Source organism: Lacerta agilis, chromosome 6 (assembly GCF_009819535.1).
Source record: "Lacerta agilis isolate rLacAgi1 chromosome 6, rLacAgi1.pri, whole genome shotgun sequence".
In the NCBI taxonomy this organism is placed as follows: Eukaryota; Metazoa; Chordata; class Lepidosauria; order Squamata; family Lacertidae; genus Lacerta; species Lacerta agilis.
In genome coordinates, this window is record NC_046317.1 from 37,519,237 (window position 1) to 37,545,054 (window position 25,818).

The 25,818-nt window shown below is 39.0% G+C and overlaps 1 protein-coding gene across 12 annotated transcripts in view; it reads left to right on the forward strand.

Annotated features, from left to right (window-relative positions):
* Positions 1 to 25,818, forward strand: part of DAB1 (DAB adaptor protein 1) — a 561,275-nt gene that overhangs the window by 405,082 nt on the left and 130,375 nt on the right. For 11 of the 12 annotated variants that reach the window (XM_033152001.1, XM_033152013.1, XM_033152007.1 and 8 more), the window contains one exon: positions 23,203 to 23,405. In XM_033152001.1, coding sequence (XP_033007892.1) covers positions 23,339 to 23,405 — 67 coding nt within the window. In that variant the 5' untranslated portion in view covers positions 23,203 to 23,338. Of the gene's footprint in view, positions 1 to 13,075; positions 13,191 to 23,202; positions 23,406 to 25,818 lie in introns of those variants that run through there. The other variant, XM_033152004.1, reaches the window with a different exon arrangement.

The window sequence follows — 25,818 nt, forward strand, 5'->3', positions numbered from 1 at the left end:
TTCATTTTTAAAAAAAGATATAGTGTTATATATTGTGTCCTTCATTTAGCTTTATTGTTGCAAGCTGCCCTTCTATGTGGACAGGGAGTACAAATGTAAAGAATAAATTTGTACTTTGTATTTGACTTCAGTGATATTTAAGTAATGCTACTGTGCTTGATCAGTCATAGGTAGTTAAGGGGTATATAAATTATTTGCTTAAATAAATAAATGGCATATTTTTCAAACTTGCATGTTTTTAAGTAAACATTTTTTGTTTAAAAAGAAGCTTATGTGTGGTGGGAGTGCCCCAAAATCCAACCATTCTGGACAACAACCATACGAGAAATATGTAAGATAACCAAGCAAGTGCTAGAAATCACTCCAGAATTGGTTTTACTAAACATCTTCCAAGACAATAATGCCCACTTACACCACAAAGAACACATAACACATCTACTCTCAGCAGCCAGAAATGTCATAACTAGACACTGGAAAGACCTGTCAGGAGTAAGCATGGACCAATGGTACCAAGTAGTATGGGAAACAGCCCTACTAGAAAAACTAATCAGTAAGCTGAAACTGACACGGGGACAAACAGAAGAAGACACCTTCACCCTGGTATGGATCCCTTTCATCACACACACACAGCCCAACAAGACAATGACAAAAATCTACCGACAGCATACAAATCAATATGGCTAACCTGATCAAAAACACCCACCCACCCCACTCACACAGAAAACCAAAGATCACCACAGCCAACCACAAATGAACAATCACACCCTACGCCAACCCCGACCTCTCTCACCACCAAAGGAGCACAAGCAAACAACAGAGAACCTACACAAACAAAGCTGACACCAAACCCTACATATATTAAGTAAAATTGAAACATCGTCACCCCACCCCACCCATCTCCCCATCCCACCCGCCTCTTTCCCCCTTTTCTTCCTAATGTCTCAACAACCAAAACTGATCTGTAAAAATGTTACATGGAAAAAATACAAGAGAGACATTGCACACACCTTTGTAAATCAAGAAAATCTTTAATAAAAAATACTTTTTTTAAAAAAAAGGAACTTATGTGACAAAGTGTAGGCCAATAGCCTTGAAGTTTATTACAAAGCACCGTTGTAAATAATACCAGTGCCTAATAACTTTGAACATTTTAGGAACTAAAACTATTGTGTCTTACATTATATATAAACAATTCTGGTTTGTGTTTGTGTTGCTGTTGAGCATGGACTCCTACGCACAAGAATGTACCTCATATTTATTATTTGAGCCATATTCCACCCCTGGTTCATCTTTCATATCAGTAGTATAATACGTCGTTCTTTCCCCCTGATTTTATGCAAACCTTTATGCTTTTTGTCAGTTGCTTTGAAACTTCTTATGTGTCAAGCTGATAATAGTAATGATGATGATGATGATGAATGAAGCAGCAGAATGAAGTTTTGGGTTTTGAGGCAGTATAATGCATTGTACCACTGATACTGCAGATGTGGGGTATTAGTTTGAAATCTCCCTCATGCAAGAAATACCTGGCAAACGCTGCATTCTCAGATGGAATGCTTTATTTCACCACTTCAGAACTCTACTAATTTATTCCTAACTCTTTCTCCAACATGTGTAAACCAGGCTTAAATCTAAGATTGTACAGAATTTTGCAAAAGTTATTGATACTTTGCCTATGAGTTTCAGTGGCCTAAGATATTACAATAAGTATCTGCTGAAGGCCAGTGAGCATAGAACAGTGGCTGTTGCTAAATAAATAACACCATCTAGCAATTAGATGGCTCTAAGATACTTGAACCAGCTCACTGGGCCTAATTATTACTGCATGCATAATATATCAGTAAACACTGATGAAGACTTCCACACAGAGCTAAGATTATACATTGGTCTGGGGCTCAGATATTTGTGTCGCAGGAATTGGACTGTTTTAGAACTGGAGGGGATATTTGTGGCAAACATAAAATTCATATCCTCCAGCATCTGGTTGACCATGAAAATAAAACATTTACTGTCTCAAGCCGTCAGACCCTTAGTAGCTCTGCCCCCTAACCAGAGAGCAACAACATCAGCAGTGACATCTGTGCCTCTGTATTAGTGAAGCAGATGTTTTACTTCTCCTCTGTCAGCCCTGCACCCATCCAAAAGTCAATTTATCCACCATCATTTATATAAGTGAATATTCTCACCCACACTTCCACTACATCAGTCACCCTGGCACATTTCCTGTCAATCACATGCAGATTTCTTTCTCAATTCTGAATACATAAGCATTTACTCCTACTCCTGAAAAATCTAGGGCCGATGTTGTCTCATCCTATGTAAGAACTTAATATGGTCCCTGCTGGATCCGATCAAGGGTCTATCTAGTCAAGCATACTTTTCCCACACTGGATGACTGCATTAGGGAAGTCCAAATGCAGGGCATAAATCCAATAGACTGTCCTACTGTTGTTCCTCGGCAGTTGCATTTAAGAAGCATGTTGCTTGTGAGTTTGCAGGCAGTATGTAGCCCTTATGAACCATTGCTAGCCATATCTTCCATTAATTTGTCTAATTTCCTTTTAATGCTGGTGGCCATCACCACATCTTGTAGCAGTGAATTCCATAGTTTAACTACGCACTGTCTGAAGAAATCTTTCCCTTTGTCTGTCCTGAATCTCCAACCCATGAGCTTCATTGGATGACTTTGGGTTCTAGAATTAAGAGAGAGAAAGAAACTTATTTCTGTCATCCTTGAACACACCATGCATAAATCTTATACATCTTGTCATGTCTCTCCATGCTTGCTTCCCCCCCCAAACTAAACCTCCACTGTTTCTGTAACCTTTTCTTAGAGGGCCATTGCTCCATGTCCCTCATCATGTTAGTTTTCCTTTACTAGCACCTTTTCCAGATCTATGTATCCCTTTTGATGAAGAAACATGAAAATCACTTTACAGCTGCCATATATAGAGCTGACATTTCCTTCATTTTGCCTTGCCTGGGCATTCTGCTCTCATCACTTTCTGTCTGCCCCCTACCTGGTTCTTTCGTTTCTTTTTATTGACTCTTATTTAAATAGGCTCTGCCTCACTGTGGAGACTATTGCACTTTCATTTTAAGTTTCATCCAGTCTATCATCCTGATGTACACATATTCCTACCTGTATTGGTATGAAATCCCCAGTTCGTTATCTTAGTGCTCACTTCTCCTCTAGTCTTCCTGCCCAGTTAACTTTGCTCCTTCCTCTTGCTTCCAGTACCTGAGCACCTTTATTATCATTGTAACTGTCCCATGTGCAGGTTCTTGAGTTATGGAAGTTCTTTGTTGATAATGCTGTCCATTCCTGTCCTTAGAAACCTAAGACTGAAAGATAGATCTAGATCTACTTGAAAGTGACAAAATTAAAGGACTTATTTTCAAAACACACAGTGGTTTGCTTAATGAGGATAATATTAAGCTTCCCTTTTCTCCTAGAGCTTCAGTCCCAGTTGGAACTCAGCTTGTATTGTGAATCTTCAGTAATAGTTAAAGCAAATGGCCTACAATAGCCTTTGGGCTATTCTGTTCCAGATTGTCATCAGGGAGAAAAAATTAATCCAGTGCCAGTTTACATTTGCTGTCTGTGAATCAAACTGTGAAAGCTAATTTAAAAACTTTCACACTTGGCTTGAATGAGGACTGTCTGTGCTTTGATAATGTTAAATTGTACACGATTAGCTCCAAAGTGTGCTGGCTTAGGTAATATTCATCAGCCTCAAAGTGCCAAAGCTTAATGATTGCTCTGATAAACTAACTCAAAGGTTGCAACTGTGTGCAAGTGAGTTTAAGGCTAACTACAGAGATGCAAACACTCTACGCTATGAAAAACTGACCTTTAAATCTGTCAACTTATTTTACAAATAGTCGTTGTTGTTGCTGCTGCTGTTGTGTTAGTTCCTAGACTTTTTAAAAACATTGTTCAGGCATTCCCATTCTTTAGTCATTTCTTTCGTTGAATATCTACACCTTTCTTCTGCCTGCTCTGCTTGAAAATAGGTCTGAAAAATCACTAGCAAATGGCTGCCTGCTCATTCACAATTATTGAGATGGCCAAACACGCAACAATATGTTCTCAGTTAGTTATATTTGTGTATGCATATACATGAACAAATATCCAAAGAAATGTAACTCTGCAATATTGTTCATCAGCTTATGGGGGGTGGGGAAGGGCACCACTGTAAACTATTTGGCAGTGCAGTAATCCTGATCTGTGGAAGCAAATTTGTGAATTGTGCCAGTGTGGTCAGGGTGACTTTTTGTCTGTCTCAGCTGTGATGTAGCTGTCTCTCTCTCCAAACGAAGCTTTCCCTTGAGGCCCTTATTCTTAATCTGAAAGTGTTACAAACTGTAGTAATCTCCACAGCTGTGAGGGCCTCAAAAGGCGTACAAACCCATATTTTGAGGTCTCATAATTGTCCTGCGCATTCTCCCTAACTTCAACAAGTGGGCATATATCCTTCCTAGGGATGGAGGAGAAAATCAGTTTAAAAAAAAAAAAAAATATTACATTTTTTTATAAGAGAACAACCGAACATCAAAAGGAAAAACAAGACATACAAACAAAACACGTACATTTCACAAATCATTACATTGAAATTTTCCATTGTATGGTGACTTCCCCCAAACCCCTCCTCTGAGCTTCATTGTGCATTTCTTTCCTGTAGCAGGTTCTTTTTCTAGACATTTAAATTGTAAATAATAATAAAATCAATACTTTGCAAAACATCAAATTATATAATTTACCGATTACCTAACTGTACTTCCATAAGGGTATTCTATATGTTGCAACATTTCTTCAAATAGTCTTTAAATTTCTTCCAATCTTCTACTTTCTCCTCTTTCTGGTCGCAGATCCTTCCAGTCATCTCTGCGAGTTCCATATATTCAAACATTTTCATTTGCCATTCATTTATCGTAGGAATATCTTGCATTTTCCAGTACTTGGCTATTAATAATCTGGCTGCTGTTGTGGCATACAAAAAGAATGTGCCACCCTTCCTTGGGATCTCATCTCCTACAATTCCAAGCAAAAAGGCTTCTGGCTTTTTAGTAAAAGTGTTTGTTTTTAAAAAAACACTTTTTTCAGTTCATTGTAAAAAATTTCCCAGAAGTCTTTTATCTTGGGGCATGTCCGCCACATGTGGAAAAAGGTGCCTTCTTTTTTAAAAAAAATTGCACGTGGAAATGTAGAGAAATGAATTTTAGACTAGGTGGATGAGAAACTGAAAGAAACCAAGAATGGCAGATTCACCCAACTCTACCTTTCACAGTTGTGCTGTGTCAGAAGATTTGTTTCAGTACCATTTTGGGGGTTTGCCTTTGTTATTGCTCTCCTGTGTCAAAATTAACAAATTACAACTGTTGAACTGGTTTTTGGATTTTGTGCAATCTTAGTGTAGTCCAGTCTATTGTAGTATATGACAGAATAGGTTAAGATAAGCATTTACCAAGAGTTAGCAGGAGCGTCCTACTCTCATGTAGGACCCTGGCAGAGACACATGCCCAACTGGCATGTTCTCTCCCTCCTGGTCAGTCAGGAGCTTCACAAGCTTTCTTCTGCCTGAACATCATGCGACTGATACCAAGAAGCATCAGCACACTTAGGGATCCGCAGAGGCTTTGCAGCATGCGTAAACAGACCTCAGTAACTCAGCATTTTGGCTAAACTACTTTATTTACATATAAACACACATGGAGCACTACAACATGGCTACCTCTCACTCTAGCATCAGACAGCAAAGAGAAAGAACAAAGGACAATAGTCCTACTTCACGGAACACAGTAACACAAACATCCTGTCTCCGTCACTTCCCACTTGTGGAATGAAAACATACACCGTCATGTGATAGATAACAATCCCATGACTGTAGACACAGGGAATTAATCTCCCAACAGCTTCTGGGGCTATTTTGTGGCTTTTGTCTTTGACTTAATATTTGTAAGCAAATTGTCTGCATCATCCTGCCAGTAAGTGCCAATAGGTAGTAAAATAGTAACTCTGTGTCTGTTAATTTAAGCCCAAACACATGCATTCTGAGAAGTATTAGGTAGCTACTTCATTTGTAAAGAAGAGGTTATAGGTAATTTGTCTCTGATTACATGATTTCTGCAATGCCATTTCTTATCCCACCCCCTAAGATGGACTACTTTAAGTGTCAGGAGATTTAAAAACAAAAGCATTTCAGAAATAAATAAGAATTTATGGCAGGGTTTTCAAACTTTGACATCTAAAGCTTCACCATTGGGGGGGGGGCAACAGCAGCTGTGACACAGGCCAAACAAGAATGAATTGGCTATCAAAGATCATTCCAGTGGCATCAAGTAGTCACTCAGTCAGCACAAGTGACACATGACTTCAGTCTGTTGCAATGGCTACAGATTTTGGGGGAATGGTGATGGCAAGAGTGGGAGCGTAAACAAGCAGAAGACTACAGTTTTCCTAGAAATATGGTGCTGATATGTATCCTGAAACCTCTGAATATGTTGCAGCCAAATTTACTACATATCAGAATAGTGCATAATCAGTGAGCCACCTGAATCCATTTTTTTTCTGTAATCATAGTTCTTCCCCCCTCTTCTTCCTCCAGGATTTTTACAATGTTAATAGTGAGTTCAGATGAATTATATTATAATAATGCTTTCCACTGCTTTATTGGGTGCAAACAAGGTTTCCCTTCATCATCCTGTTCTCTCCAGCATCACAAACTGCAAGGTCGGTCCCTGCAGACTGCACAGCCAGAGGCACACTGGTGCTTGCTGCTTTCTTATCCCTTAACTAAGCAGAAGACAAAATAAAAAAAATTCCTTCCAGTAGCACCTTAGAGACCAACTAAGTTTGTTCTTGGTATGAGCTTTCGTCTGCATGCACACTTCTTCAGTCCTAATGTCTTCTTTAAAACCTTGCATCCAGATGATGTGTTCTCTCTCCCCCACCCACTCCCAGTAATAATAAAATGCATTGCAAAAGAAAATACCTGAATTCTTAGCAGCCCCCACATCCCTGTTGTTCATGTTGTTCATTTATAGGGTCTCTGGAGGCATTATCTTATTTCTTGCATTGGGATTGCCACCATCATAAGCTCACTTAAAGTCTAGACCTTCCTACTTGGTAAATGCTAAGGAAGCAGGGAGTTTCTCATAACCTGTGCAATATTAGAGGATGATGGACTAGGCACAGGAACATCTATATCTCAGACAAAGACTGATAGGATGCCATACTTTCTCCAAGTTGGCAGGACATAGGGATTTCTAGATAAGGAGAAGTCTGAATTGGCCAAGCCCAGTCCCAGCCCTTTCGACCATGCTTTGTCCAAGTGCTGTTCCTATTGGTGCTACTCTCTTGACCAGGGGTCAGCAAACCTTTTCAGCAGGGGGCTGGTCCACTGTCCTTCAGACCTTGTGGTTGGGGGCAGACTATATTTTGAAAAAATAAATAAATAAACGAATTCCTATGCCCCACAAATAACCCAGATATGCATTTTAAATAAAAGGACACATTCTACTCATGTAAAAACACGCTGATTCCCAGACCGTCTGCGGGCCGGTTTTAGGTGGTGATTGGGCCGGATCAGGCCCATGGGACTTAGTTTGCCTATCCATGCTCTTGACTTTGAGCAGGATCCTGCTTTGCTGCATCAATAAATAAGATAGATACCCGGTATTTAATTCCTTTGCTACCTAGGCTCAGGTGTATGATCCTGGCTACACTCTTGTGTTGTTGCATTTTGACAGTTTCACTTTTACCTAGTCAGCATTGCTCCCTGGTCAGTTTCTTGTGATATGACTTAAGGCTGCACAGTTGAAAACATCTGAAGTGTCGAGCATTGTGTACCCACCATCCTGACCTGGCTTTCTACACTCACATACCTGACCTTGCCTTGATGCAGGGTTTTTGTTTTGTTTTTAGCTTCTGAAACTGCCAAGAAGTTTTATCAATAGTGTTCTAAAGCCTCATTTGATGAAGGAGAACAATCACAGGTGTGCTAGCTCTGCTCCCTGACACCCCTCCCCTCCCAGACTCTGCAAATTGGAGAGGTGACTTCTGCAGCAGGGAATTATTTCTACTTGTGAAGTGTCCCTGCTTGATTTAGAACCCTGATATTCCAAGGGGAGGCTGTATGTGTTGAACAGGCTCTCTGCTTCAGAATTTATTCCTCCATACTCTCTGCCATCATTTGAGGAATTTAAAATACATGGCTCCAGTCAACACCCCAAAATTCCACCAGGCGCAGTGCCCAACAATTCTAGATGGTTTAGAAGAAATGTGTAGTTTCAGAAAAAGTCTGATGTCCCCAGTTTTCAAAGCATTGTTCTAATTAGAAGTACTATTTGATGACAGTTACACTTAGATCTCAATAAACTATACCAAGGGTAGTAATGAGGACATGCTATATTTCTCCTTTACTCAAAATAATTTCTTCAAAGTGTGAGACATATCCTCATTTTGTTCTATTACTGGGGTTCAATTATTATTATTATTATTATTATTATTAATATTATTTTGAAGTTCAGTGGCATTTTATTCATTACTGTGAATTACCGGTAGGTGCTGGATACTTAAATTAGCAATTGATATTATAATTCTGAGCCAAAATTTATTTATTTAATTATTGAGCCGCTATAATGATCTGGCCACATTACAAAAAAACTAAAAGCAGGAGACAGATCTTGCTTATAGGCACTTTTTTTGCCTGGTTTCTATAATTTATTTTTGCTTCTACCTGTCACTAAGAAGGGACAGGGTATCTATGAAAGGCCCTGGTCTGCTTCCCTGTTCACTGGTAATCTCATTCAAGCTGGAAACTGTACATTTTATAAAGCTCTAAAACACACACTAATGAATCAAATGTATCTTGTATGATGAGCACGATCTCTTTTAGGCTGCTATATGGCCATCTGTTATTTAGGGTTTCATTTATTGATTAGACTTTACTGTGCTATGCGCCTTTCTTTATCGAGAACATTTGGCAGTCTTCAAGCAACTATATCATCTACATTTTTTGTAGAAGTGATTCAAAATATGAAATCCAATGGAGATGTGTCTCACAAGGCAAAATATTGCAGATCTTGGAATTAATGAATGTGATTCATATTAGCTTTCTTATATCTAAGTATGATGAAGAGCAGAACAGCTGATGATTTTCTGCAAAAGCATTAGGAGGAGATAATCAAACCAGGGATAATTAGTTACTATTTTAGTATGGAAAAAGCAAGAGGCATATCTGAGTAGCAAAATGAAATTGGATTATCCTAATGCACCTCTGTATGGCACCCATTCCATTCAGCTAGAAATATAAACTCCGTACTGCTTCTGTAATTCTTAGTTCCTTTTCCCTTTTTATATTTTTTGTTAATTAGTTGGCCTTCACCTTCAATAAAATCTTTTTCAAAAGTCATAGATACAAAGCAAAAACCTCTAGGCATTCCTATGCGTATGTGCTTGCATATGTTAGTAAACCATAGTTAAAGGACTACTGTGAATGCACCAGTGTTGACCACCTGACTTCACCTCACTTATACTGGGAGGAAACAATCCGTGGTCTGTGTCTTAGCATTATGTCTGAAGCAGGGATTGTGATTTGTTTCACACCCTGAAAAGTACAAACTGTAACCAATGTTTGCTGGTGATAAGACTGCCCAGAAAACAGCATTCACAATAAACCATTAAGTATGGTTTACCATGACATACAAATTAGGCCATTTTTCTTTATATTACCTCAAACTTAATGTATATTATTTGAAAAAATGTTTTTTTCCCTTTTGTATATCTTTTAAAATGGGAACAAATTAAGCTGTTTGTTCTACCTTAGTCTTGCAGCGAATAGCTACCTAAGAGTTTGGGTCAATAAACTCAAGGTTTTTGGTTGGGTCTTTCCTTCTTTCTTTCTTTCTTTCTTTCTTTCTTTCTTTCTTTCTTTCTGCACTCACTCTTACAAACTGGCAACTTAGTGTCCATTCATCAAATAGATGTCCCACATTCAAGAGTTGAGAAAGTCAGACTTTGCCTTTGAACCGAGACAGACTTCAAAAGTGACCCAGGATGTGATGTTTGCATTAGATGTGTGTACAGCTTATCTAAACTAAACATATCCTGCTATTCTGACTCACATTAGCATTTTTCTCTCTACCTTACAATCTAACCATATAGCATTCCCATTAATCTAGCTGTGTATTCTGCATTTTTCTCTGCTCAGGTTCAGGACTTGGGTAAAAGAGCTTGCATCAGTGTGTGCTACTACTATGATTTTTGGAGCAGTAGAATATATTATATATGTTTCAAGGAGCTGATTCGGAACCCATAATGGTTTAGTCCAGGGGCTGAATGTGGATCATTGGCTATATGGGAAATAGCCAAATAGATTAATGAATAACATCAGACCAATATGTTTTGCATTTGGTTACTGTTATTAAGAGTGCTGCTGCTGCTGCTGCTGCTGCTGCTGCCTGTATCCCCCCCACCATGTTTCCTTAGATGTCCTCCAGAGGCCTTTAAGGTCAACACGTTCTGAAGCAGATAAAACATTATAATTCCTTGAAAGTAAATCAAAAGGATTATGACATCTAGGAAGAAGCTGTTGCCAGACAGCTCATGAACAATATCACTGTGACTGACCCAAAGGCAATACTTAAAACTGCCAGTAAAATTGCCCATGGAGTCTGCCAAGAGACCAGATGCTGCTGCTGCTACAGGAGAGAAAAAAATACCTACTGTAGCTTGGCATTTGTCCTGTAATTGCTTTCCAGGAGAAAATAAACTATAGCATGACAGGAGAAGGTGAATGGCTCCTCACTGTAAACTACCTGGGTGACCTGAAAATGTGTATGCCTTTTTGTGGCATGTTATCCATCTGCTCCATCCTTCATGTTACCCAAGCTGTCGAGTTTTTGATCTCTACTGCAATGGTGATCTCTGTTGATGATTTTAATACTGCACACCTATTCTTTTTGTCTGTGTTGGGACAGGGGGCTTCCATGGAAGAAAGGGCAGTTGTTATTGTTGTTAGGATGCATGGGCTGTGTATTCAGAGCCTACAATAAACTTATTACATGCACACACACAGAAAGAAAGGGACTAATAATGATTGCAATATATGTTCCAGCATGCCAAGGTTTAGATTCTAAACTTTAGAACTACATATTACATATTAATCAGTTTTGATTTGGTTTTTTTTAAACCATTTTAAAAGATAAGGTGTGTTTTTTTTTGGGGGGGGGGGGGGTTGCACTAGGCCTACATTCTGGCTGTCACGTTGGTAAATGAATTTGCAGCTTGAATGTTTCATGTGCTCCAAAATTATTTAAAACTCTGTGAATATTGCTTCATTTTCTGTTCATAACAGTTCTGTGATCACACTAAAGTTATTGAAAAATAACTTTACTCAGAATAATTATCCCAAAATATGTGATACTAATTTCTAAAAAGCTGTTCACAAAAGTTTTGATGAGTTTATTTCAACAGATGTTCAATTTGTTAACTTTAAAGTCAAGCACATTTTTAATAGCTGACTCAAATGTGCCCTGTACATCATTTGGAACCTTTGGGAATGAAATTATTTTTGTGAAGATTGACTTCCTGATTTAAGCAGCTGAAGGCCAAACTAAACTTTATGCTGCATGTGTAGCATGCAGTCATGGCTGTGCTCTTTCATTGCAGTATTTAATTTTGGGTTATATGGTGGGGTGGGAGGGAGATTGTCATCGGAACCACAGTCTGTAGGGATCCTGAGGAAAATCAGCCCCTCTGCATATTTATAAGGCTTGGGGGGGAAATAATAATAATAATAATAATAATAATAATAATACCCCACCCATTTGGCCGGGCCTCCCCAGCCACTGTAGGCGGCTCCCAACAGAATATGAAAAACACGATAAAACATCAAACATTTAAAAACTTCCCTAAACATGGCTGCCTTCAGATGTCTTCTAAAAGTCAGATAGTTTATTTCCTTGACAGTTGATGGGAGGGTGTTCCACAGGGTGGGCGCCACTACTGAGAATGGCCTCTGCCTGGTCCCCTGTAACTTCTCTTCTCACAGTGAGGGAACCGCGAGAAGGCCTTTGGCACTGGACCTCAGTGAACGATGGGGGGTGGAGACGCTCCCATTGTCTCTGAGTTGTTCTGGATCTTTGGCAAGTAAACCAAAATCCCCCCTTTTTTTCTTGCTTTCTCGTAATAACTTTGGCGTTTTCCTTAAAAAAAAAAAAAGAAGCTTTGAGGTGTCCAGATTTTTACTTCTTGAAATATGGCAACCCTAACTAAAGGTAAAGGGTCCATTTGCGGACGACTCTGGGGTTGCGGCGCTCATCTCGCTTTACTGGCCGAGGGAGCCGGCGTACAGCTTCTGGGTCATATGGCCAGCATGACTAAGCCACTTTCTGGTGAACCAGAGCAGCACACAGAAATGCCATTTACCTTCCCGTTGGACTGGTACCTATTTATCTACTTCCACTTTGATGTGCCTTTGAACTGCTAGGTGGGCAGGAGCTGGGACCGAGCAATGGCAGTTCACCCTGTCGCGGGGATTCGAACTGCTGACCTTCTGATCGGCAAGCCCTAGGCTCTGTGGTTTAACCCACAGCGCCACCCATGTCCTAACCCTAACTAACCCACACACAAAGTATTCCCCCCCTCCCACATACATGCAACTTTCAATTTACACAGGGCTACATTCTAAAAATAATAATAACCATTCTAAAAAATAATAATAATAAAAGGAAGACAAAGCATTCCAACTATTTGTGGCCATGCCAGTGGAAGAGGAAGAAGCCTTGAGCAAGGCTAGTCTTATTCATACAACACTAAGTTGTGATTTAGCTCCACATAATGTCTGTACCAGCTTAGAAAGCTGGCATCTATGTCTTCAGTGGGTTTGAAAGCTCTGACTTTGAGTATGTTCAAATACATGTAAAATGGTATTTATTCCTCCTCCCCTGGTTCTCTCTGGAGATGACTCTTTGTGACTGGGTAAGTTTCACTTCTCTCCAGCACAGCTTCACTTTAGTAGACATTTAACAGACTTAATTACAACATACTTTGATCTTAGCTGTGTACTTTGCCCCCTCTCATTCCTTAGTCTCTATTTCGCTTTGTAAAAACGGAATCCAGAGCTTTGAAAGAGGGAAGAAAATCCCTTCAGCTTGTCACAATAAGTCCCAACAGCGTAGCATTGGTAATGTACAAATTTATCGTTCCTTTGTTAGTTATTTCAGTGTACAGGAGGTTGGAAAATGGGAGTTTTCATTTACCAAGCATAATACCAGTACTTTAAGACAGTGTTTCAAAGACTACGTATTCTAATAATTGTCTTACTGAAAGCATGTTAAAGTTCACGGAGCTACTTCAGGACTAAACCAGGTTTGTAGATAATGCAGTGTACGCATTGGATGCATGGTTTGGTTTGTGGTGGATGTGCTCATGAACAAAGCTTTTTAAATTGTTATATAGACAATTGCCCAGCTGGGTGCATTTGGAGGGTGAATAGTACAGTAAGCGCAGGTAGCAGAAGCTGGCAAGTTACCGTATTTTCCTGTGTATAAGACGCCCCCATGTATAAGCCCCCTATTTGGGGGGACTCCAAATTAAGAAAACACTCCTTAACACTACCCGTGTATAAGACAAGCCCCAATTTTAAACAATTTTGGGGGTAAAAAACCTAGTCTTATACATGGAAAAATGCGGTACATTGGAAGGAACTTTGCAGGATGGTATCTGGGCAGCCTCAAAGACAAACAGACAAACAGGGAAGGCAGAGATAATTTGGCAGCAGGAGCAAAGCTCAGTTGTAAAGCTTCCTAGGAAGAGTACCCTCACCCAGTGAATAGTTTTTGTCTTCATAAGAAGGTCTAACTTACATTTTGAGAATAATGTACCGGTAATTAGAGCAGATATTAAATATCTGGGAAAAATAATCATCAATATATAAGAGGCTAGGTAGTTACATCAAATGTTTAAGGTACAATTAGCTCTTTTGAGCTCTTTTGTTGTTTTCTACTCTACAAAGTTTGAGAAGACTTTGTGTACTTTTGTGTTTTTCATCATAATATAATCATTTTTTTTATTTTTGTTTTTATTGATGTGTTTTTGCTTTTGTACATTACTGTTATAGAAATCTGTAAAAATTGTGTTTTTAAAGAAGCTCCTTTCAAAAAGATAGATAGGATTTGGGGATTTTAAATCACAGTAGCAGCTGGACTTCATTGTATCATCAAATACATGACAAAAATCTATGAAGAATAATTCTGGTGTGTATAAATAAATTATACGTCTCAGCTAAAATATAACTTGGTGCATCTTGCTCTCTCGCTTTGCACTTTGTCAAAGAATATAGTGTAAGAAAATGGTGTAAAGTTCTCTTCCTCTGATATTATGTATAATATCCAACAGGCATGACAGGTTAATGATTCAAGTAATTTGGTCATTTCCAATTATATAACAATAGTAAGTGAATATACAGTAGGATCTCAACATGCTGATTTTGCTTACGCGATCACAGCTTTATGTGGATCACCACTAAATGAATAGAAAGGGAGCAGAATATTCTTGCTCTGGAGGCTCTTGTGGGACTGTCCAAGAACTTGCAAGATCTCAGATGATGGGATTGGTTCTGGGGAGTCATTCTGACTTTGCACAATTTTGCATTTATGTGCAACCATCTGGGCACATAACCCTTGTGTCAGTTGTGGTCACACTGTGTTAAAATACAGAATTGGCCAAAAAAGAAGAAAACAAATGAGCAATTGTACCACCACCACCCTTTATAAATTACAAGTAGTTTATTTCCTCATGTGTATAAAACTATGACTACATTTGCACATAGCAGTATTTTAGAGTTAGAGAGCAAATCGATTTACTTCAGGTTCCCAAATGTTTCATTGTTTTCTGCATTGGCCCAATGCAATGCAATTGAGGGTTTGATGTATTTGGTTATGAAAGGGGCCCTGTGAGATATCTCCAAACTTAACCTATTCAGAGATTAAATCTATACCTGCTCACAGGCTTGCTGTGATGATAAATGAATTAAGAATTGAAAGCACTTTGTTTGTATACTGAAAAGTGCTGTTATTAATGGTATTTATCTCCCTGATCACATAGTATGGCTAGTTAAGCCTGTCTGCAGATCTAGGTTACATGACTGACAATCTGTGTGGAATTAAGATAATCACGCATATTACAAATTACAATAAATAGGTCAGATGTTCTTGGTGGACTGTACTCTCATCTTCATCTAATTGTTTTTCTTTTTAAAAAATGGGTAAGTATGCATATTCCCAGAGCTTAGGTCAGATGACTTTTTTCTATATAGAAGGAAAGAAATACATAGCAGATGTGCCTGAAGTACACAGAATCCCAAGAGGCCATGGGAAGTGGGGGGTTTTTATGCTTGCTGATTGCTAAGAGAGTTACTGTGACATTGGGAAACTGAAAATGGTCCATCTGTGAAGGATTTTCCCCCCCACAGAAATAATATTGATGTATTTTAGAGGAATTAGGTGGAGAAGAATAAGGACACATTTTGGAAGACTAGGACCTCAGTTTAATTTAACTGTGATTATGAAGACAATGACATGTATAAGTGTATCATAATCATACTTTATCTGCTTAATATACTGTGTTGTGAATGAGACGGTGTTGTGTACTTATAGGCACATAGATTACTGATTGGATTACTGTCATGCGTTATACGTGGGGCTGCCTCTGAATACGGTTTGGAAACTTCAGATGGTGCAATGGCCAGATTGCTCCCCAGAACAAGACTGTCTGAGCATATAATGCCAATCCTGGCCTGACTTTACTGACTGCCAATTACTGTATATTCTGGCGTATAAGACTACTTTTTAATCCAGGAAAATCTTCTCAAAAGTCGGGGGTCGTCTTATACGCCGGGTGAAGAATCTGCGGTCGAGTATATCTCAAACTCTATATTTTAACTGGAAAAGTCGGGGGTCGTCTTATACGCCCAGTCATCTTATATGCCGAAAAATACGGTAGTTTACAGGCCTATGTTAAAGTGCTGGTGTTGACCTATAAAGCTGTCTCAATACCTTAAGGACCGCCTCTCCCCATAAAAACCAAACTGGACCCTGTGCTTGTCATCTGAGGCCCTTCTTTAAGTCCTCTCTCCTCAAGAGGTTCTATGGGTGGCAGCAAGAGAACAGGTTTTTTCTCTGGTGACTTCCCAACAGTGGAATGCTTTCCCCAAAGAGGCTTGCCAGGCACCATCATGTCATGCCTTTAGGCACCAAGCAAAACCACTCTTCTTTATTAAGGTCTATGGCTCTTAAATAATCTACGGCCTGTTAAAGTGGGGGGTGGGGAATGACAACAATGGACTGTTATTATGATTATTTTATTATCACGGTGTCTGTTATTAAGCTTTCTATTAAACTTTTAATATGTTTTTATTATTGATGCTCTGTAAAATGTGTTCTTAATATTGTACACCACCCAGGGATCTCTTGATAAAGGGTGGTATATAAACCAAATAAACAGATAAATAGATTGACCCAGAATTTGTACCCATGCTCTTCTTTTCAGAGCCTCCCTCTTCCTATTTCTGAGTCCCATCATAATTTTGACTGTTGTCCCAGTCCAGTAAGGGAGGTCCACACATTGAAGCCGGGCTCAAATCATCACATACTGCTGCATTCTGTTGTGTGGATGTCAAATGCTGTGCCAGGAGGCACATGATGCACAGATCAAACGGAGGTGTGCACCTAAGCATTTATGTGCATTGCATTGTATACTGTGGATAGAGCGTGTCCGTGTAAATTTGTTTTCTGCTGTGAATGACAGTAATTATTTCTTATCTAGGGCCAGTACATGCAGTTTTTATCTTTCTGTAAGCAGTCATGTGCTGCAACACTTCGTTGTATGTAGCCATCTCTTTATTAGGATCTATGTCTACAGTTATTATTGCAGTTACATCAGTAGTGGATGGTATGATGGGCACCACTGCTCCCCTGACCTCTAGTGGCCACATTTCTGCTCTTACCAGGAGGTAGTGGGGAGGGGAGAGGTCGGTTCCATACAAAGATCCTGGTTGGGAACAGCAGATTGTATCCACCAATTTGCACTATGCATTAATGGGACTGTGCAAACAGTGGGCTCCCAGAGAGGAGCTTATGGCTGCTTTGCTCCTTCCATGTCCTTTTCACTGACACTCTGTTGCTGATCTACGTAAACCAGGGTTTGGCTTAGCATGCTGTTCCAATCTGGGCTCAACCTGGATTAAGCTCTCACTTTGTTATCTGGTGCATCTTGGGGTGGGTGAGGATAGACTTTCATCATGGACATGAGTTTGGACAACATCCAAATCAAATCTTGGCTCAGAGCCTCAGTATGGTGCAGGAGTAAAAAAAAAAGGCTGGGGAGAGGCAAAGCAACAGTAAACTACCGGTATTCCCCAGGAACTCAAGTTTGTGTGGTGCTGGTGAAGTGCTGTGTGAACCAGTCCTCCCCTTTAAACCACACTTTTAAGTGTACAGTACGTGGAACTCTCCGAAATAGACTGTTTCTGCAGTAAGGCCCCCCCCCCAAAAAAAATTTTTCCTGCAGTACAGTAATTAGAACTGTTGATGCACCAGGTCAAAAGCAGCACCTTGTTTTGATTCTTGCCATTGAATGTTGAGTACTTCAACTCTAGCATTTAATTGACTCACCAAAAACAACTTTGTTCCTTGACTGGCTTCTTTTCAAATTGTTTGTGTGCTTCTGCTTTCTCCTTGTTCCCAGAGAAAACATATAAACTTAATTTTCTATGTTTGCACCAGTTCTATCTGGGGCACCAGTTGATAGAATAGTCCTATTGTACATGTGTAATGTAGGACATACAATATTTTCCTTGTGTTGTGTTATTTTCTAGCCAGGAGAGTTTAGGTGGTGGTCACTACTGGTGCATTTTGTGCGAGGAGGTATAAATGTATTTCTAGTTTACTAACTCTTCTTAGCCCAAGTGATAGCTGTGTATTAGCTCATTAATGCTCAAAATATCACAGGCCACAAAACTATCTTCTCCTGTCTAGTCTGCTTTTGTTCTATTAAAATATTAAAATCAAAAGTGTGTCTTGTAGCCCAAGCTATGAAAACTGTAAAATGCTTATTTAGTGCAAATGCCAACTGATTCTTAAAATAAAAATATTTCTAGAAGTGTGGTGGAAAAATAAACTTGAAGCCTTTAATCAGTTGTGCAGAGCAAATAGTAATACAACTGCTGCTAGTACTTTAACTGTATTTAATTGGGTTTTCAAATGTTTACTTCATTAATTCCTAGGTATTATATCATCATAAGATGCATTCAGGGTATAAGCTCTGTACTTCTCTTAGAATTAAAAGCCAATTAATTCAGAAATTGTTTGCATTGCTCCTTTGTGCACTCAAAAAGAGAATGGGAATCTTCTCATGTTTGTTAAAACAAGAAGATTGCATATAATCTGCAGGAAAATCTAAGTCATGGGGACACTTTTGTAATAAATAATAGTATGGTGTAACACAAGAGCTGAAATGTTATGGAGGAGAAACAACATTTTAAAACTAATTATGTGATTGTGGTTCTTAAACTACAGTGAGAATAACAGAAGAGAAATGGCATCTCATTGATAAAACAAGCTCCTTCCTCCCCCCTTTGGAAAAGAAATTAAACAATGACCTAGATTGGCAGAGACAATGAAAGCTGTGGCTCTGAATAGCAGCCTGCTTGCCATTCTGATTTGAATATCAAAACAGATGAAATGTGGAAAATATGTAAGCGTTTTTCTATCATGACCCATGCAAAGACCTACAGTTGGAAGGGGGGGGAAGCATTGTTGCATGACCTTATTCTGACCCCCGCTTTACAGATGTCAAGACCTTGCTTTCATATGCACTGTTTAGAGGATAATAGGGTGTGACATTGGTTTTTAAATAAATTTGTGTGGGAGCATGTCCATAAGACTTGTAAACCAGTTCACAGGAAGTTCTCCTATGCATGTTTCATTGAGGTTTGTGAAAGATGAGCTACCCTTTGCTTGATTTTGATTGTGGACCCCAAACCCGCTTCAAATAGGTTTGCCCCCTGAATTATCAGTTTTAAAATTCAGATTTTATTGCTTTGGTGATAGTGACATTATCCACAGCACCCATACTGGTCCCTGAACCACACCCCACATGCTCTTCTCCTTTGTTTTTTTACTAATAAGGTGGTGTTTGTAGTAACATCACCACCATTATCAAACATGTCCACAATGAAACAATTTAAAAGCAATTGTAAAAACAGTTACAGTTAAGCTCTCTCATCCATTGATATCAGGGCTGCCAAGAAGCGTGTCTAAAATTCCTCAAATGGATGTATGTTTAGTTTGTCCTGGCTTAGGGTCAGAAAACCAGGTGTGCAATGCTACCCTGCTGATCACTGCTGGTGTACAATGCTTTGGATGCTAAATATATTGCAGGTAAAGGTAAAAGGAACCCTGACCATTAGGTCCAGTCGCGGACGACTCTGGGGTTGTGGCACTCATCTCGCTTTATTGGCCGAAGGAGCCGGCGTACAGCTTCCAGATCATGTGGCCAGCATGACTAAGCCGCTTCTGGCAAACCAGAGCAGCGCACGGAATTGCAGGAGCCATGATTAAATAGTCCAGGGCTACATGTACCTAAGATGCTGATATCTCTGCTCATCACAGTGTTTCAGTTGCAAGGACAGTTTGGAAATGTAGATTCCATGGTGTCTGATAAGGATGAGGGAAGCATAAAAAACTACATTGGCGGTTGGGGTGTTCCCACTGTACCATTCCAGACATCAAAGGAAGTTTTAAATTTTGAGCTGAAGAGGAATTTTTTGGGGGGCAGGTGTGTGTGTGTGCGCGCGCACGCGCGCGCATGTGCACAAGTGTGAGTGCAGAGGGATTGCTGATCAGTTTGTAATGCAATCAAGCACAATAAGATGAACAAGTTCATATTCTGAGTAAAGTTATTGTGAGCTTTGGTTCTGTATATATCTGAACTTCATGGCAGATAGATACAAATGAGGACACATGATCTCACATTGCCAGCATTTATTTCAATGGAGATAGTGCAAAAGTTATTGGAGTGTGTCTATATTTGTTTTCAAGATTTTATTATTTGAAAGAACCCAGTGGAAGTATGTTTTGCCCTAACATCTCTTAAGCATATTTTCTAAATGGCAAACAATATCAGAGTATCACAGATATAAACCCTTAAAAGTATGTTGAACTCCAGTGGTGTTTCAGTAGTTGTCATTTTCCTCCCCTGCTTTTTGATAACACTTCTTTTTGCTTTAGGCTAGGGCTATATGTGTTCTACAAAGTAATCCTTATCAGCATATTTTTGTTTTAATCAACCTTTCTCCCGGCACCCCAGCCCCCAGAAATTGAGGTTATTTATATTGTGTTTAAACAGCCACTCCTGTGAAACAGTTCCATTGTCATTATCTGAATGAGAGACCCATTAAGTGAATGCTGTGTAGCTGACAGCTCCTTAAAAAGAAATAATATGCCATGATAATTAAAGGGGAAAAGCTTCCTTCCGCTTCTGTTGAAAGAACTTGAAAGACAAAGCACTGGATCCAGGCTGGGTGGGAGGGTTGTTGAAAGCATCCTTCCCCTTGTCAATCTTGTTGTACAGCTTAATAAAGCATAGACAGGACTTAATCAAAAGGAAAAAGGCCTTCTCCACCCAAGCTCAAGATAAACTATGATTGTCAATGTCACTTTCCCTTAAGAAAACCAGTAATAAAAATGCTACTTTCAGTAACAAGTCTGAATTTTATAATTTTATAGCAATATACTAGTATAACTATTTTATGTACCAGTAGGTGTTCTAAATTTTCATTAGTTGCACATAATATTAGTTGTATGAGTTAGTATTAACAAAATAAAAAAAATCCTTCCAGTAGCACCTTAGAGACCAACAAAATACTGGAAGGATTTTTTCCCCACTATGGCAGACCAACATGGCTAATACTTGAGTTAGTATTAGTATGGGTTAGTATTGTACCCATTTTACAGATGTGAGGGCTGAGTGTTTGAGGCAAGTTCCCTAATGTTGCCTACAATCCTTGGCAGTGAAAGGACTTAAACCATTCTGATGTGAACGGGGTTTCCTCATAATAAATTCCTGGGGGTGTCCCTTCTAAATTTCATTTGAGAAATATGTTCTGGTAAACTAAGAATGTGTCCAAAAATTTCCCTTGCCCAAAGTTATTATTGGAGTTCCATGTTTTCTCATCTTGTTTTTTGAAGCTGAGTTCTCCTTTGTTCTGTTAAAAATAAATAATACAACAACCCTTACATTTATACAGCATAATCTGCACATGCGGTTTGCTTTAGCTTTCATTTCCCTTCTAAACAATACTTGTTGCCCAGATTCTGAGGACTTACTGTTACAGGCACCCTATATGTAATCATGGGCATACCCTTCAAATTTGGGACAACTTCTTGGCCAACTTTGTTATTGTAACCTTGCATCTAAATTCTGAAAGGTTGTCCTTCAGACATGTTTTTCTGATTTGTCCCAACTCAGGACCCTGTACAAAGTCATGAAAAAGTTTGGCAATATGTCAGTTTTATCATTTCAAGTGACATCCTTAACAAGTATCAAGACTAATATCAAGTGCTGTTTACACATTTGATTTTCCTTGGTTTCTCTTCCTGCACAAAATATTAATTTAGATTAATGACATGATTATGGCCTGATTCCGTGAAAGGGAGCTATTTGCTGACATACCGTTTTTGCAGCTTTTCTACAGTCGTCTTTTCAGCATGTTATTTCTTGCCTAGTAATTCCATTTTCTGCTGCTCATGTCAGGGAGTGAAAGCTATGATGGAGTAAGAACTTTAGTTCAAGAATGATCCTTAAATATTGCACTTACATGTTTGGGCAGAAATTTGCTTCCAAATATTTTCTGAGAGCTACGGTAGTTCAGCCTCCTTTATCCACATAGATTGGAATGTTCTTCTCCATCCCAACCCTTTCCCCCATACATATAGACAAAGTTTTAAGCCTTCATCTTATCCAGACCAAACCTTCTTTTATGGCTTCTATATAGTTTTGACTAATTAGAAATGCTGTTCTTGTCAAGGTTTTTATATCAGTTAAAGCCTTCCTTCATTTCATAGATTAAATTTCCATTTTCCATTCAGAAAGGTAATTTACAGCTCATCTGAAGCATCAACTATTTTAGAAATTGGTCGGTTTGATTTTGGGTTGTTTATGTGTTATTTTGGAAGTTTGATTTATTTATTTGGGTTTCTGGGAGAGGAGGCAGAAACTTTATACTTTTAAATCAATTGAGCACACTTTGAAGATCTGTCCTTGAAAGTTGCATAATTCACATACAGATCTGAAGAGCTCATTAAGAAGAACCATACATAAACCCTGACACACTAAAGGAATATTAAATCAATTCAAATTGTGCATAGCCATGTAGTGTTATTGAAGCATTTCAAAATGTTGAAAGAGCCTGGATTTGAAAAGGGCAAGTGGTTTTATAGACTTAGCTTCAATAAGTGATTTAAATTGTCAAATCATTCTCTAGTGTTGAGAAGCTTTAATCTCCTAAATTGTAAAGAACTGGGCTTCCTAAATCATTGTCAGGAGCAGAACTGTGGGGAGTCTTGTCAGGATTCAGTTGAAAGTTGTTTTGAATCCTAATAGGAATAGGACTTTGGAACACACAACTGGTTAGCAATACTGGGTCTTACTGAAGACACCATCAGAAACAGAAATAAAAATGAGGTCAAGGAAACTATAGTCAGTTTACCCAGAGAAGTTTGGGTCGAGAGTGCAGGAATGATGGAGACTGTCAGAGAGGCAAGAAAACAGATACTAGCGAAGGCAAACCTTGATACTCCAAGGTAGGGATAGGGAGAATGAAAACCTACCTAATTCACACCTTTCAAACCAAAATGTGAACTGAACCATAGCTGCTGGCACAGAACAGAAGCAGGAGTGATGGGGACAAAGGGGTGCTGAAACTTCAAATGAGTTCTTGAGTGCTGAAGGTCACAGAAACAGAATACAGGAGCTACTTTTCAGCTACCCTTGGAAATTAACACAAAAGTGGATAAGCAGTTTCAGCTGAGTGTTAATAACTATACCTCCGTGGACGGTTTGTCATAGGTTTAATCTTTCTTGGATAACCTGATTCTACAGAAGATGACCCACCCTTGCGTTGCTTTTTCTTGCAGCACTCCAAAAGGGTGAATGAAATGAACTGTCTGCATTCTAGTATCTGAGGAGCTGAGTTGTTCTCTTGGAGAGTTGTTCTAAATGAGCCTGGCCAAGATACTGGATCTGTGTGAAGAGGACTAAGGATATAATAGGATGTCAACTGAGACAGAACTTCAAGTGGCTGTTAAAACCAGCACAAAGAAAGACTCAAAGAAGAAAGGTAGGAACTTCCCATACTTTTAAGTGTTCTATTTATACTTAGATTCTTCATGGTTTTAGAAAATTAGCTATATTCCTGATAGGTTCACGTATTGTTGCTTTCCTGTTTTGTTCTGTTGTCCAGTGTAAGTTGTCTAAAAAGAAATGAATGCTTTAGAAATGTAATGCATGTTTCCTCAAAGCACTTTAAAAGTAACCATTCCCACTACTCTTCACAACAATTAATTCCACTCTGCTAGCCGGTTCAGCATTTCATGTTTTCCCTTGGCTTTCTTCTTCTTTTTTAAAAAAATATTTTTATTGAACAAATTTAAACAGAGCATATTATCAATATAACCTGACTGATCCCTGCCAATCAGGAATCACATAATGAACATGATGAAGTTGCAGTGTCATGTAGCCAATCTGATTCTGCTAAGTGCTATTGCTATGGAATTCATGTTGGACTGCTACATAGGTAAACAGATTGGGGTATATATTGATGCCATGTAACTAATAACTTTACACTGAATGACAAACACTTTTGCTCCACTCTCCCTCCTCTACAAAATGGTGAAAGGACACACTATTCACAGCTGATGTAAGCATTAGGGGGAAATACTTTGTCCTTTAATTATTATTTTTTTACAGATGCTCCTTTATTATACAAAGCACAACTATTGCTGAAAGAACTAGGTTAATGACAGTTAACTAAAATCTTCTGTGTTTGTCAGATATTATGTTTTCAGTGTTAACCTTGGATCTTCAAAGTATAAAATGTATAATAATCTTCCTTAGAACAGTGTGTCATGTCTGCGCCTGCAAGGTCACTCAGAGGAGCTGACAACAAAAGCTTTCCCATCTATAGACACTGAATCTCTGGATAAAATGGGAGAAATGCCTACCGCATAATGGGGAAGACAAGGAAAGATGTGTCATTTTAGAAGTACTACTTCATATGTACATGTGTTGGTGTTCTGACTAAGGTTTCCCCAAAATGGGCTCTCAGAATTTATGGCCAAGCCTCCTGTGGTTTGTACTAGGTCTTCATTGTTACCTTCTTTCATTTGGCTCCTCCACCTATTTTACTCACCCATCTCCCAAATTTCAGTCTTTGAATTCAGTTCAGGAGGCTGGCAAACTCGTATCTGGGATGGTAGCATTAAGCTCCTCATCTATGAGAAATGCAGGAAATGGAGTGGAGGGAGAATCGCAGGTCAGCCTATTGGCTCCAACTGATGTAATAGCTGGACTGTGGCTGTTGTCCCCTCATTGTTTTGACTTCTAGATCTGGGATTCTGTCTTTTTGTCTTTATAGCATCAGTACAGACTCTAGCAGAGATTATTTCTGGCTTGTTGAGATGCTTTCTTTTCTCTTGGTGGGTTGTGGACTTAGGTTGGAGTCCCCCTAACTCAGAATGCTGGAAGTTGTAATGAGTCCAAGGTGTTTGGCTGTAGCAGTGGAGATGGCTGTGTTTCAATCTCCTCTATGGTTTGCCTGTCCTTTCTGGTACCACATTGCCCCAGGTTCTGAGCTACTGCTGTTCTGTTGATAATGTATGCTTGCTTGCTCCCACTCTTGCTGAGTGCTGTTTTGATAGTGAGCTGGTGGGTGGAATTACCACAATAAAAGTGTGACTGTGATGATGGTAGAGAGATGCATACTGGACTAAGAAACAGAGATGCTTTTGATCACAAAATCCTTAAAAGTATTAAAACAACATAGCAACTTTTATTGTCAGGTGGACTTCTCAAAAGGCAATGGGTGTTTGGCAGTGGCAATATGCCAGTTGGGGTGTTCCTGACAATCAAGCAGCAGCATTTTGGTCCACATCTTTAGGTTAGCATAAGAGAATGAATTGTGAGAGGTTCAAAATGCTGAAATTAAATTATATAAACAGAAACTTGGATCCTAAACATAGCTGTCAACCTTTTCCTTTTTTTGCAGGAAATTCCCTTATAATAGCATTGGGAAACAGCAGGGAGGGTTGACAGCTATGATCCTAACTCCCATTTTTTGAATAGAACAGAGTTCATGTTCATGGAGCAGAATGGAGCTTTTATACCCTAATCTGCCTGTGTGTGGTAGAAGACCTTTGGGGATGGAATGAGATAACATGTAGGGAGCTGCAAATGGAGGGTGAAGTTGGTGGAAATCTCCTCTTCCCTTAAAGTGAGCAGAGCAGCAGCACATAGGATCCAAGCCAGAATGGTTATAGAATGATAGTTATAGTTTGTAATTAAAATTCATGGAACAATTGTTTTAAATCATGGCAAACTCATATGAGTGGTTATTTCAGACTCATGAGACTACTTGAATGAATGAATCAATATGTTTCAGATTACATTAAAGACTCTCTTGTTTACTTATGTGCACTTAAGGAATGCTTGTTGACATGTTGCTTTTAATTCATATATAACATTTCCATCTATTG